The 14,734-nt window shown below is 40.8% G+C and overlaps 2 protein-coding genes across 22 annotated transcripts in view; both read left to right on the top strand.

Moving 5' to 3' along the window:
- Positions 1–540, top strand: part of LOC309484380 (protein NLRC3-like) — a 93,634-nt gene extending 93,094 nt beyond the window's left edge. For 19 of the 20 annotated variants that reach the window (XM_082150662.1, XM_082150659.1, XM_082150665.1 and 16 more), the window contains one exon: positions 245–540. In XM_082150662.1, the coding sequence (XP_082006788.1) occupies positions 245–275 (31 nt within the window). In that variant the 3' untranslated portion in view covers positions 276–540. Of the gene's footprint in view, positions 1–231 lie in introns of all 20 variants that reach the window. The other variant, XM_082150660.1, reaches the window with a different exon arrangement.
- Positions 541–1,676: 1,136 nt separating this feature from the next.
- yrdc (yrdC N(6)-threonylcarbamoyltransferase domain containing) lies at positions 1,677–14,734 on the top strand. Of its 2 annotated transcripts, none has more exons than XM_082150836.1 (6): positions 1,677–1,916; positions 8,556–8,754; positions 10,072–10,186; positions 12,589–12,794; positions 12,915–13,045; positions 14,214–14,734. In XM_082150836.1, exons 1-5 carry the CDS (start codon positions 1,754–1,756, stop codon positions 13,012–13,014), a joined length of 783 nt encoding a protein of 260 aa, XP_082006962.1. In that variant the 5' UTR covers positions 1,677–1,753; the 3' UTR covers positions 13,015–13,045; positions 14,214–14,734. The 2 variants fall into 2 exon arrangements, with proteins under 2 accessions (XP_082006962.1, XP_082006961.1); XM_082150835.1 differs by having other exon boundaries at positions 1,680–1,916; positions 12,589–12,708.

Below are 14,734 nucleotides of genomic sequence, written 5' to 3'. Positions count from 1 at the left end.
TAGTGAGTGTAATGATCATTTCTGCTGGTTCTGGATCAGCTGTCCGTTGTGTGAAAGTGACCTTTCATGTGCTTTTGAGTTTGTAAAGTGACTTTGAGCATCAGATAGAAGCTATATGATCATGTTTGAGAATGGATTAATATAGATTATCTAGTTAGTTTTCTTATGAAAAGATGTGACAGATGTAATATCTCATACTGCATATGTGACTGTTTGTGTGTTTTATTTTAGGATTGGCAATCAGAAGACAGTCTGATCTTGTGCTGATCATCTGATGGTGAATAAGGATCCACTACAGAGACTCACAGTCAACAGAATCAACAGAGACTGAAGACACAGTGACTTCACTGTTATAAATTAAGACTTCATTTAGATTTCAGCGATCCTCTGACAGACCTGATGAGGCGGCAGTGAAACACCTTTTATTTCACAGCAAATTACAGTTTCTCATTCATAGATTAATCATTTTATTTGTATAAACACACAGTAACTCAAAAAGTTCAGAGTTTTGTCACAGAGTAAATAAAGAGGCTGAATATCTTTGTGTTTGTGTTGTACCAGCAGAGGGAGACAAAGACTGATGAAATATACATTTTTCATAATTATGAGAAGAAAAACAGTTCAAGCTCAATTTTAGAAAACAATGTAAGCTTGAGTTTATACATCATGTTTTTAATAATAGTTGCATTACATTTGTATTAATGTATTAAAGGGGGTCATATGATGCGTTTGGGGGTTGGCTCGAGGTCATGGTGCCAAGGACCCTAGGTTGATTTTACTCCGAACCATCCCTTTAACCCTCTGGTTTTCTTCTGGGTCCTTTTAACCCGCAAATGACTTTTGCTGAATTTTTAAAAATGTTCTCTTTGTCCAAATGGCATGAAACTTTGTATGACACTCAACCCTTTATAGGTCTACAATTTTTTTTTTATGATATCTGTTTTTATGTTAGCATGAAAAAAATAGTCACACTCGTTGTCTTTGGGGTCTCCCTCGTTGTCTTTGGGGTCTCCCTCGTTGTCTTTGGGGTCTCCAGGGACCCCAGACAATAACATGTTTATTTTGTAACAGAATAATAGTTATTTTTATTAACAAATATACATTTATTTATTAATGTTTTTACTCCACATTTGTGCAGTCTAAATTTCATTCAGTGGCTAAAATGATCATTTTTTACTTTTAAAACTACATTTTCCAAAATATGGGCAAAAATGTTACACTAAACCATGTACAATTATCCATGTTATCCCTATAAATGAGATTTGGAAATGTGGGTCTTTTATAAAGAGAATTTTACATAAAAAGCTATTTTTGTATAAAAACCTATTTAAAAAAAACCTTTAAAATATAGCATAAATACTGCACAAATTTAGAGTAAAAACATTAATAAACAGAGTAAAATTACATTTGTTAAACATGTTATTTTCTGGGGTCCCTGGAGACCCAAAGACAACGAGTGTCGGCCCAAATGAAGATAATCAGAGGGTTAATGGGTACAATTATTGACTACAGGGGGACTTTAAGTAAATGTTTCAGGTCAAAGGGGTTGCGTCCACTACTACCATAACGTTATCCACATTCCAATCCAGTAGGTGGCGGGAATGCACCATTTAAGTTTGGTTTGCCAACCGCCATTACACTTAAAAAGAAGAAGAAGAAGAAGAGTTGCATCAACGGGACTCTTATTTTGAAGTGCTGTCAGCCGCGGCTTCCGGTTGTGTGAAAGCATGCTCGTCATTGAGCGCAGCTGTTTATGGTGTTCTTCAGGTTTATTCGCACGACCAGCACACTTTTAAATACTTCATCTTTTACACGAAACAAGCCCTTTAAGAGTGTCATCATGTGTAAAGAGCTGAAGACGAGAGTGCTGCGGATTCCCCCTCACAGCGCAGAGGATCTGACGTCACAGCAGCGTGGTGAGACTCTAGTTATAATAACATCTCCATTATGATATCAGCCGATAAACACACACTTCTGCTCGTGTTTCATAACGCAGACTTTACCTAACCCTTCCTCACCCTAACCCTAACTAGTAAGTTAAGAGAGTTTGAACTTGGCACAAGAGTAACTTCTGGTTGCTGTGGGTAAATTGTCCTCCAAAATGTCCAACGGAGTCTTTAATGTTTTTATTTCAGTGTCATTTCTATTATTTCATGAGTTTATGAGTCTGCAGAAACATGTGGTCTAAATGACATTTTAATACTTGTTTTGTTCTTGTTCTTTTGTTAAACTACATTAGTCATGATGTCATAGCTGGCAATTTATGTATTGAATGACATATCATTAAAATGTACCTTTTGTTTTTGCATTATTTGCTTGTTTAAAGGTGATCACTTATTAACAGTATTATTGTGCATATTTAACAATTTTAATATCAAGCATGCTCTTTACGTGAAGTATGAAACGCTTATACTTTATTTTGGGTGAACTGGTTGGTGATGCCGAAACTGTGGGTCAGTTTATATTTAATATATTTATGCACTCACGCGTAACAGTTATTTCAGTCTTTGTTCAGATGATCATATTTCTAAAAATGTAATATTCATAACAATCTATAGCAGGGGTATTCAAACTGAGGCTGGAGAGAGAGAAAGCAGTGTAAAAAAAAATGAATTTGAAATAAATAAAATAAAAAGATTAACACCCAAAAAAAGGGTTTAAATAAAAAAAAAAACATTAATTAAAATAAATAAATAAAATAAATAAAATAGATAATTATTTTATTAGATTAAAATTAATTAAAATAAATAGGCTAAAACTTGTTTTAAACAAATAATTAAAATAAATAAAAACATGATCTAAATGGGTAAAATTATTCAAATAAATAAAACTTGTTTTAAACAAATAGTAAATCAATTAAAATATGATTAAAATAAGTAAAAATATTGATTTGTGTAGATATATTTGATTTAAACCAATAAAAGTGAATACATTTGATTAAAATAAATAATTGAAATTTCATCTAAACAAAACAATAATAACTATATAAATACAACTGATAAAAAAAAATCAATGGTAAAATAAACTAAAAAAGATTAAACTTAGGATATAAATAGATTAAAATTAAAAACTGCATAAATTAAATGATGTATGATTTAAATAGATAATACATTGAGCCTGGGTTCTCCCAAGGTTTTTTTTCTCCATTAGGTCACTTGATGGAGTTTTTCGGTTCCTTGCCACTGTTGCCTTTGGCTTGCTCAGTTGGGGATATTTTGGGGATATTTAATTTAATTTTATCAATCAATAAATTCCTCTTGAAACAAACTTTGTTGTATTATTTTAATTTAATACTGTGAAGCTGCTTTGATACAATCTGTATTGTGAAAAGCGCTATACAAATATACTTGACTTGACATTTATATATTTGATTAAAATGTTTTTTTAATTAAAAATAAATGCATGTACAAAATGCATATGCAATTACACATCTGCAAATTTGCAGTGAGTAAAGAAACGCTGTAATGTAACGTAGGCTAATAGAAAAACTAAATAGTTTACACATTTATAATATGTTTTTTTTTTTTACAGAATTAATTGGGTCTTTTTACATAAATGCAGTAAGAGTTCAATAAAAACTCGGAAAAGCAAATTTTCAATTTTAGGCTGGGGGTCGTGTCACTCGCATGCAAATTATCATATTTTTTATTTTTTAAAATAATATTAAGCCCTGGCCTATAGGAGTGATGGATCTGAAAATTGATGGAATGAAAAAGGTTTTTGCACAAATTAAAATAGACATAGCAAATGTTTCCAAGACTTTTATTGCGAGTCTCATATATCAATAATAATAAAACAAATGTGAATGTTGGAGCCTGTGGTGTTCCTCCGGGTGTGTGTGTGTGTCAGAGTGTGTTCTGATCCGTGTTTCTCCGGGTGTGTGTGTGTGTGTCAGAGTGTGTTCTGATCCGTGTTTCTCCGGGTGTGTGTGTGTCAGAGTGTGTTCTGATCTGTGTTTCTCCGGGTGTGTGTGTGTCAGAGTGTGTTCTGATCTGTGTTTCTCCGGGTGTGTGTGTGTGTCAGAGTGTGTTCTGATCTGTGTTTCTCCGGGTGTGTGTGTGTCAGAGTGTGTTCTGATCCGTGTTTCTCCGTGTGTGTGTGTGTCAGAGTGTGTTCTGATCTGTGTTCCTCCGGGTGTGTGTGTGTGTGTCAGAGTGTGTTCTGATCCGTGTTTCTCCGGGTGTGTGTGTGTGTGTCAGAGTGTGTTCTGATCCGTGTTTCTCCGGGTGTGTGTGTGTGTGTCAGAGAGTGTTCTGATCTGTGTTTCTCCGGGTGTGTGTGTGTGTGTGTCAGAGTGTGTTCTGATCTGTGTTTCTCCGGGTGTGTGTGTCAGAGTGTGTTCTGATCCGTGTTTCTCCGGGTGTGTGTGTGTCAGAGTGTGTTCTGATCCGTGTTTCTCCGGGTGTGTGTGTGTGTCAGAGTGTGTTCTGATCCGTGTTTCTCCGGGTGTGTGTGTGTCAGAGTGTGTTCTGATCCGTGTTTCTCCGGGTGTGTGTGTGTCAGAGTGTGTTCTGATCCGTGTTTCTCCGGGTGTGTGTGTGTCAGAGTGTGTTCTGATCCGTGTTTCTCCGGGTGTGTGTGTGTCAGAGTGTGTTCTGATCTGTGTTTCTCCGGGTGTGTGTGTCAGAGTGTGTTCTGATCCGTGTTTCTCCGGGTGTGTGTGTCAGAGAGTGTTCTGATCTGTGTTTCTCCGGGTGTGTGTGTCAGAGTGTGTTCTGATCCGTGTTTCTCCGGGTGTGTGTGTGTCAGAGTGTGTTCTGATCTGTGTTTCTCCGGGTGTGTGTGTGTGTCAGAGTGTGTTCTGATCCGTGTTTCTCCGGGTGTGTGTGTGTGTCAGAGTGTGTTCTGATCCGTGTTTCTCCGGGTGTGTGTGTGTGTCAGAGTGTGTTCTGATCCGTGTTTCTCCGGGTGTGTGTGTGTCAGAGTGTGTTCTGATCTGTGTTTCTCCGGGTGTGTGTGTGTGTCAGAGAGTGTTCTGATCTGTGTTTCTCTGGGTGTGTGTGTCAGAGAGTGTTCTGATCTGTGTTTCTCCGGGTGTGTGTGTGTCAGAGTGTGTTCTGATCCGTGTTTCTCCGGGTGTGTGTGTGTCAGAGAGTGTTCTGATCTGTGTTTCTCCGGGTGTGTGTGTGTCAGAGTGTGTTCTGATCTGTGTTTCTCCGGGTGTGTGTTAGAGTGTGTTCTGATCCGTGTTTCTCCGGGTGTGTGTGTGTCAGAGAGTGTTCTGATCCGTGTTTCTCCGGGTGTGTGTGTGTCAGAGTGTGTTCTGATCTGTGTTTCTCCGGGTGTGTGTGTGTTAGAGTGTGTTCTGATCTGTGTTTCTCCGGGTGTGTGTGTGTCAGAGAGTGTTCTGATCTGTGTTTCTCCGGGTGTGTGTTAGAGTGTGTTCTGATCCGTGTTTCTCCGGGTGTGTGTGTGTCAGAGTGTGTTCTGATCTGTGTTTCTCCGGGTGTGTGTGTCAGAGAGTGTTCTGATCTGTGTTTCTCCGGGTGTGTGTGTGTCAGAGTGTGTTCTGATCCGTGTTTCTCCGGGTGTGTGTGTGTCAGAGTGTGTTCTGATCTGTGTTTCTCCGGGTGTGTGTCAGAGTGTGTTCTGATCTGTGTTTCTCCGGGTGTGTGTGTCACAGTGTGTTCTGATCTGTGTTTCTCCGGGTGTGTGTGTGTGTGTCAGAGTGTGTTCTGAATCTGATCTGTGTTTCTCCGGGTGTGTGTGTGTGTGTCAGAGTGTGTTCTGATCTGTGTTTCTCCGGGTGTGTGTGTGTGTCAGAGTGTGTTCTGATCCGTGTTTCTCCGGGTGTGTGTGTCAGAGTGTGTTCTGATCTGTGTTTCTCCGGGTGTGTGTGTGTGTGTCAGAGTGTGTTCTGATCTGTGTTTCTCCGGGTGTGTGTGTGTCAGAGTGTGTTCTGATCCGTGTTTCTCCGGGTGTGTGTGTCAGAGTGTGTTCTGATCTGTGTTTCTCCGGTTGTGTGTGTCAGAGTGTGTTCTGATCCGTGTTTCTCCGGGTGTGTGTGTCAGAGAGTGTTCTGATCTGTGTTTCTCCGGGTGTGTGTGTCAGAGTGTGTTCTGATCCGTGTTTCTCCGGGTGTGTGTGTGTGTGTGTGTGTGTGTGTCAGAGAGTGTTCTGATCCGTGTTTCTCCGGGTGTGTGTGTCAGAGAGTGTTCTGATCTGTGTTTCTCCGGGTGTGTGTGTCAGAGTGTGTTCTGATCCGTGTTTCTCCGGGTGTGTGTGTGTGTGTGTGTGTGTGTCAGAGTGTGTTCTGATCTGTGTTTCTCCGGGTGTGTGTGTCAGAGAGTGTTCTGATCTGTGTTTCTCCGGGTGTGTGTGTCAGAGTGTGTTCTGATCCGTGTTTCTCCGGGTGTGTGTGTGTGTGTGTGTCAGAGAGTGTTCTGGTCCGTGTTTCTCCGGGTGTGTGTGTGTCAGAGTGTGTTCTGATCCGTGTTTCTCCGGGTGTGTGTGTGTGTGTCAGAGAGTGTTCTGATCTGTGTTTCTCCGGGTGTGTGTGTGTCAGAGTGTGTTCTGATCCGTGTTTCTCCGGGTGTGTGTGTGTCAGAGTGTGTTCTGATCTGTGTTTCTCCGGGTGTGTGTGTGTCAGAGAGTGTTCTGATCCGTGTTCCTCCGAGTGTGTGTGTGTGTGTGTCAGAGTGTGTTCTGATCCGTGTTTCTCCGGGTGTGTGTGTGTGTGTGTCAGAGAGTGTTCTGATCCGTGTTTCTCCGGGTGTGTGTGTGTCAGAGTGTGTTCTGATCCGTGTTTCTCCGGGTGTGTGTGTGTGTCAGAGAGTGTTCTGATCTGTGTTTCTCCGGGTGTGTGTGTGTCAGAGTGTGTTCTGATCCGTGTTTCTCCGGGTGTGTGTGTGTCAGAGTGTGTTCTGATCTGTGTTTCTCCGGGTGTGTGTGTGTGTGTGTGTCAGAGAGTGTTCTGATCCGTGTTTCTCCGGGTGTGTGTGTGTCAGAGTGTGTTCTGATCCGTGTTTCTCCGGGTGTGTGTGTGTGTGTGTCAGAGAGTGTTCTGATCCGTGTTTCTCCGGGTGTGTGTGTGTCAGAGTGTGTTCTGATCCGTGTTTCTCCGGGTGTGTGTGTGTGTCAGAGAGTGTTCTGATCTGTGTTTCTCCGGGTGTGTGTGTCAGAGTGTGTTCTGATCTGTGTTTCTCCGGGTGTGTGTGTCAGAGTGTGTTCTGATCCGTGTTTCTCCGGGTGTGTGTGTGTCAGAGAGTGTTCTGATCTGTGTTTCTCCGGGTGTGTGTGTGTCAGAGTGTGTTCTGATCCGTGTTTCTCCGGGTGTGTGTGTCAGAGTGTGTTCTGATCTGTGTTTCTCCGGGTGTGTGTGTGTCAGAGAGTGTTCTGATCTGTGTTTCTCCGGGTGTGTGTGTGTTGGAGTGTGTTCTGATCCGTGTTTCTCCGGGTGTGTGTGTCAGAGTGTGTTCTGATCCGTGTTTCTCCGGGTGTGTGTGTCAGAGTGTGTTCTGATCCGTGTTTCTCCGGGTGTGTGTGTGTGTGTGTCAGAGTGTGTTCTGATCCGTGTTTCTCCGGGTGTGTGTGTGTTCTGATCCGTGTTTCTCCGGGTGTGTGTTAGAGTGTGTTCTGATCCGTGTTTCTCCGTGTGTGTGTGTGTGTCAGAGTGTGTTCTGATCTGTGTTTCTCCGGGTGTGTGTGTGTTCTGATCCGTGTTTCTCCGGGTGTGTGTGTGTGTGTCAGAGTGTGTTCTGATCTGTGTTTCTCCGGGTGTGTGTGTGTTCTGATCCGTGTTTCTCCGGGTGTGTGTGTGTGTCAGAGTGTGTTCTGATCTGTGTTTCTCCGTGTGTGTGTGTGTGTGTCAGAGTGTGTTCTGATCCGTGTTTCTCCGTGTGTGTGTGTGTGTGTCAGAGTGTGTTCTGATCTGTGTTTCTCCGGGTGTGTGTGTGTTCTGATCCGTGTTTCTCCGTGTGTGTGTGTGTGTGTCAGAGTGTGTTCTGATCTGTGTTTCTCCGGGTGTGTGTGTGTTCGTATCTGTGTTTCTCCGGGTGTGTGTGTGTTCTGATCCGTGTTTCTCCGTGTGTGTGTGTCAGAGTGTGTTCTGATCTGTGTTTCTCCGGGTGTGTGTGTGTTCTGATCTGTGTTTCTCCGGGTGTGTGTGTGTGTCAGAGTGTGTTCTGATCTGTGTTTCTCCGGGTGTGTGTGTGTGTGTGTGTCAGAGTGTGTTCTGATCCGTGTTTCTCCGGGTGTGTGTGTGTGTGTGTCAGAGTGTGTTCTGATCCGTGTTTCTCCGGGTGTGTGTGTGTGTCAGAGTGTGTTCTGATCTGTGTTTCTCCGGGTGTGTGTGTCAGAGTGTGTTCTGATCTGTGTTTCTCCGGGTGTGTGTGTGTGTGTGTCAGAGTGTGTTCTGATCCGTGTTTCTCCGGGTGTGTGTGTGTGTGTCAGAGTGTGTTCTGATCCGTGTTTCTCCGGGTGTGTGTGTGTGTGTCAGAGTGTGTTCTGATCTGTGTTTCTCCGGGTGTGTGTGTGTTCTGATCCGTGTTTCTCCGGGTGTGTGTGTGTGTTAGAGTGTGTTCTGATCTGTGTTTCTCCGTGTGTGTGTGTGTCAGAGTGTGTTCTGGAGGCGCTGAGGTCCACATCAGCGGCTCTGAGGAGCGGGCAGGTCGTGGCTCTTCCCACCGACACCATCTACGGTCTGGCTTGTGTAGCCCAGAACTCGTCTGCTGTACGAAGGGTTTACGGCATCAAGGGCCGGAACGGGGACAAGCCTCTCGCCATCTGTGTCGGGGAGATACAGGACATATACAGGTGCAGTTCTGGCTCTTCGGGAAAGTTTTACATGTTTTATTATATATATATATATTTTTTTTACTTCATTGGAATGGTGCAAAACTTGGTAAAGGTTTTGGCACTTGCTGTGTGAACACACAAAAAAAAAATCATGGACATGATTCGAAAAGGTTAAATGGTCCTGGAAAAAAAAAGTCACACTTGCTCTGTTTCATGGTCAAAAATGAATTTCACGAATGTCCTCTAGTGGAAGCGTTTGGTACTGCAGCCAAACAAGATTTTCTCACTGAAAGCTCATTTTTTTGTGATATCAACCTCAAATTTGGAACACAGCGAGTTTAGATTTATCGCTATGATTTTCTTGCAGTTTTAGAGTATAACATGATTTACATGAAAATTGTGCATTTTCATAACAATACACGTAAAATTCTGTTACTTTTTTAAAAAAAAGTTCACTTTTTAAAACTTTTTTCACGTCAGCAATAATCTGCCAAGTGTCGTGTTTGAAAAGAGATCAAACTTCAGTCTGTCGCTTTAAAGCGTTCAAGATTTACCAGTTTAAGTTGGACATTTAGTTTTCAGGTCTATGCTCAAAAAGTGAATAAATGGATTATAAATACAGCGTAAATATAATTTAGTATAAAAAAAATTCCCTAAAAATACTAAATATTAAATAAAAAAACATTATCAAACTAAAATATAGTACATTCATTTCATTGACAAAAAAATAAATAAAAAATCGGTAATTTCCAGGCTTTTTTTTCAGCAAGGATGCATTCAGTTCATCAAACTTGACAGAATCAATCATTTATAATGTTACGAATCATTTCTATTTCAAATAATGTATCACAGTTTCCACAAAAATATTGATAATAATCATAAATGTCTCTTGAGCATCAACTCATCATATTAGAATGATTTGTGAAGGATCATGTGACACTGAAGACTGGAGTAATGATGCTGAAATTCAGCTTTGATCACAGGAATAAATTACACTTTACTATATACTCACATAGAAAATTGCTATTTTAAATTAATATAATATTTCACAATATTTATTGTATTTTTGATCAAATAAATGCAGCCTCGGTGAGCAGAAGAGACATGTTTTTGTTGACGTTGCATCGTGGTAATATACTTGATTTTTGATATAGTGCAGTAATACTGCTATTGAGGTGTTGATGTGGATGTGCTGTGGTGTTCCTGTGGTGTTCCTGTGGTGTTCCTGTGGTGTTCCTGTGGTGTTCCTGTGGTGTTCCTGTGGTGTTCCTGTGGTGTTCCTGTGGTGTTTCTGTGGTGTTCCTGTGGTGTAAGGCCTGGTTCTGCTGTGTGCAGGTTCTGTAAAGTGTCTGTAAAGGAGGATCTGCTGTCGGATCTGCTGCCGGGACCCGTCACACTCGTTCTGGAGAGATCCGACACACTGAACGCTGATCTCAATCCCTTCACTAAGGTTAGGCTCTCGGAAAAACACCCCTAGACTTAACATTTACTTTAAAGCTGCAGTCCGTAACTTTTTGGGGTTAAAAATGATCCAAAATAATTTTTAGCAAGTACATAACCAGCCAGTGTTCAACACTCTCTGCTTGCCTTAGCTCAGTTCAAACCGGTGAGCTTGTAATAATGTTTTTAACTCCAGTGGTACTGGTGGATTTCCAGGGGAGATTCGAGCATGTCTTTGCGTCATTACGTCACATCTGTCCACATAAAGCACATCTGTCCACATAAAGAAGCGTCTCGGCTAGTCGGCTATGAGTGTGTGGATGCTGGAGATTTATAGCCTTTTCTCACAGCACCGGATATAATTCAATGATTAATTCACAATGGTTCAAACGACAATCACCAGTGACGACTGGAGACTCACCCGTTGTCAAACGCGAAAGACTTCGGACTTCGGAGTGGCTACAGAAAAAAAGAGACTGCAACCGGACCCATGCGGAAACAAGGATAAATATCGGAAGGGCATTTGAAAAGTAAAAATTAGATTATATTCCAGTTTTAAATATGCATCTGATTACAGATACGTGTGTTTGTATTTCATAGAGAACCAGTTCTAAGGAACATTAATTTGCTGGTATGACCATTAGAAAGACTGCACAGAAATGGAAACTGAACTACAGGTAGCCCTAACACACAATAAATGTAGTCACGCAATGCTGATGTTGTTAACATTAACAATTTGAGAACAAAGTATAATTTGCACGGTTCGACGTGATATGACAAGCGAGCGTTAGATTTAATCAGCGCGATTTACTGCAATGCTTTTTTCCGGTGAAAACTCTTATGTTGGTAACTCTCAGCCGCACATTCTCCTCAAAACACTGGACTCATCCGCGCTGTGCCGAGCCGAGACACAACCCATGTAAAGCTGATCATTATGTGAATAACTGCAATTGCAGGTTTCGAACAGAGATGGTGACAAAGAGGAAAAACTACAGACTGCACCTTATATCCTAAAGTCTGAATGTAATGTTTACATACACTTTACTGCATGTTACTTGCAATTTAATAAAATCTATTATATAGTAGTCTACATTTGAAGTGGATCAAAAAAGTTCATCAAAGTTGTCCTGAGACAAGAACGATTGTTCAAAATTCATGTGTAACTTTGATGAAAGGTTTTGAACTTTTGATCCACTTCAAATGTCGACTACTGGTGATTAAATGTATATTAAATGCAGTTAGTTGAACTTTGTTGTGCTTTTTGACCCACTTTAAACATCTTATGTAATTCTATAATTACTTCTATTGTCTTTTAAAATATGGTGAGTTACTGCTGAATGTATTCATGATCATCTAAAAGATTTCTAATGAATCTTATATTTAAATTGATCTGTAATTACACAGTTTAATGCAATTTAGTACATTTAAAATATATCAACTTTAAATGTAATGTCATAACATACTACCGTAACATTTATAAAGCTTTACATGTGCTTTAACAAATCAGAATCAGTGTACTTCTGTAAAGCATGACGAGATTATTAAAACAAAGATTTAAAATGTACTTGAAGGTAAAATGTTGGAACTATTATAAAGTGAGTTAAGAAACATTGGGTTACACTTTATTTGAAGGTGTCTGTGCAATGATACAGTACAGTAATGAGAAATAATGATTAAACTGTGCACTGACTGTAGGGTAGGATTAGGGTTTGTTTTAGGGTGAGTTGCATGTAATTATGCATAATTTATCATTATTACTACAGTAAATGTATGTAACACTAAATGAGTGTTACCAAAGAGTCCTGAAAGTGTCGCTCTTTAAGTACACTTAAGTGTCCTTTCATTTCATCAGTGTTATATTCTCTGCAAGTACAGTTTTAAAATGTGCTTAAAGTCTCCCTGTACTCAATAATTGTATCTCTTAAAACTCATCTTTAATCACCAAAATGACATATTTAAGCGTTTTTTCCTTGGAAAAAAATATCTTCATGCCTTAAAATATCTTGAATGTAACTCGACACCCTTGCCTCATTTAGTATGCGCGGTTCTATGAATATGCAAATGAGCCCCGCCTCCACTCACTCACTCAGCTCAGAGATCCACTGGTTGACGATCACACGTTGATCTGATTGGTTACAAGGTAGTTTGTGACGTCAGAAACACCAGCGATTTCAAAGCGTGTGTTTGAGACTGTCTTTGGTTCACTGCAGTTTTAAGGAGGAGATACTCAGCAATGCTGTCGACTTATGAACTTACACATGGTTTGTCTTAAAGCAGATTAAAAACACCACATAGACAACATTAAACGCTGGAGTTTCACCACAGGGGGACTTTAAGATGTGAAGTGTACTTTAATGTTGTTGTGTGTGTGTGTGAGAGAGAGCTGTGTCATTAATGTTGTGTTTGCTGCAGCTCATAGGGGTCCGTATCCCAGATCACCCGTTCATGAGACGCCTCTGTCAGATGTGTGGCGAACCGCTCGCGCTCACCAGTGCTAACGTCAGCGCTCACACCAGTACGGTTGCTGCTAGCGTAAGCACACGACTCCACAACTCCCAGTGCTTTCTCAGTGGGCTTTGGTCTGAGTTTGACGTGTGTGTGTGTGTGTGTGTGTGTGTGTGTGTGTGTGTGTGTGTGTGTGTGTGTGTGTGTGTGTGTGTGTGTGTGTGTGTGTGTGTGTGTGTGTGTGTGTGTGTGTGTGTGTGTGTGTGTGTGTGTGTGTGTGGGGTTTTCTGCAGGAATTTGAGGATCTGTGGCCCAGTCTGGCGGTTGTGGTGGACGGAGGCCCGATTGGAGATCAGAACCGCTTGGGGTCGACAGTCGTGGATCTGTCGGTGAGTGGCAGATACCGCATCATCAGGCCAGGATGGTGAGTGACTCTCAGAACCTTATCAACACGTTCATAGAGACTTGAGTTGCATCCGAAATCGAGCTCTTCGCTGCTATATAGGCATTTCAACATATTTTACAGGATTTATTTATATTTAAGGAGAAAATACTCAGCAATAGTGTTGACTTATGAATTTACACACGGTTTGTCTTAAAGCATATTAAAAACACCACATATAAATACATTAAAAGCTTGATTTCCACCACAGGGGGACTAAATGTTTATCTACTCTCATCTCACCACACACTCTTTCACTGTTAAAACTAAAGCGTCTTCTGTGATTATTAAGCCCCGCCTCCTTTGATCTGATTGGCTGTCTCGATCATCTTGACATTGACGAGCGTGTTTAGACCGCTGAGACACATCAGCCTAAAAATGTAACTTTTAAACCATTTTGTCATCCTAACAACAAACAGCTTAATCAAGAATGTGAAATATTGTATTAACAGTTTCTATATTCTTGTCCCTCTAGTGGTTGTGGTGTTTACTTCAAATACAACCTTTTTTTAAATGTTTTATTTATTGTTTATTAAGCACTTTGAATGCAACTCAAGGTTGACACAAAAGTGCTGTACAATACAACTACAGTCTGATACAAGACAAATACAACAATACAAAAGAACACAACTCAACACAATATAAACATTATACCTGGTTGAAAGTGAAAGTGAAAGTGAAAGTGACACGTGACGGCCAAGTATGGTAACCCATACTTGGAATTTGACTTCTGCATTTAACCCATCCAAGTTAATGCACACACATTAGGAGCAGAGTAGTGAGTAGTTAACACACACACACACTGCAAACGTGGATACACACACCCAGAGCAGCGGGCAGCCTTTGTGTGGCGCCCGGGGAGCGATTAGGGGTTAGGTGCCTTGCTCAAGGGCACCTCAGTCATTTCCCACCGGTTCTGGAATCGAACCAGCAACCTTTGGGTTACCAGTTAAACTCCCTAACCACTAGGACATGAAAGCTATTGATAAAAGGTGTTTAAGCATTTTTAATCAAGAGTACAGGATCTCCACGACCTGTTTGGTTTATGGATGGAAATTGCATCTGGAAGATGAGACAGTGATTTATTATGTAGAGATTTAAAAACCAAAGTTTGAATTTTAAAAACCTGTTCTCCTGTGTCGTCTCTCAGCGCTCTCTCTGCTACAGTTGAAGTCCTCGAGGGCAAGCATGGACTCCTGGAGCATCCCGTCGATCACTGAGGTTCAGCGCGGAGGTCGAAGCGGCCCATGAAGAAGAGCTTCTCTGAACTGAGTCTCATGCTTTAGTTTTGAGTTTGGTGCCTTAAATCTTCCTCTCAGGCGTTTGGGTCATTCTGTACAGCTCTCCAGCTACACTGTGTATTATGATGGGAATGTTATTATGAGTTGATTGATATGTTAAAGTACAGTAATACTTTTGTAAAATACAAAAATACACTATTTATTGCAGTTTTAAACTCTAGTGATTGTCGAGTTCGGAGGAGTCCGTCGTTCTCTGGCAGAGCAACAGTCAGAACCGGAATCTGACATGAACTTTATTTATTACTGTACGTTTTTTTTGAATTGTGGACCAAAGCAAAGTCAATCATCTTATTGCCATCTTTTTATTTTTATTTTATTTTTGCAATAGTCCCTCACATTTGGTTTTTGAAATTAAAATATTATGTCCTTG

This window comes from Leuciscus leuciscus, assembly GCF_965113295.1.
Source record: "Leuciscus leuciscus genome assembly, chromosome: 20".
In the NCBI taxonomy this organism is placed as follows: domain Eukaryota; kingdom Metazoa; phylum Chordata; class Actinopteri; order Cypriniformes; family Leuciscidae; genus Leuciscus; species Leuciscus leuciscus.
Note: the sequence above shows the minus strand (reverse complement) of the source record. Positions and strands in the feature narration are given on the sequence as shown.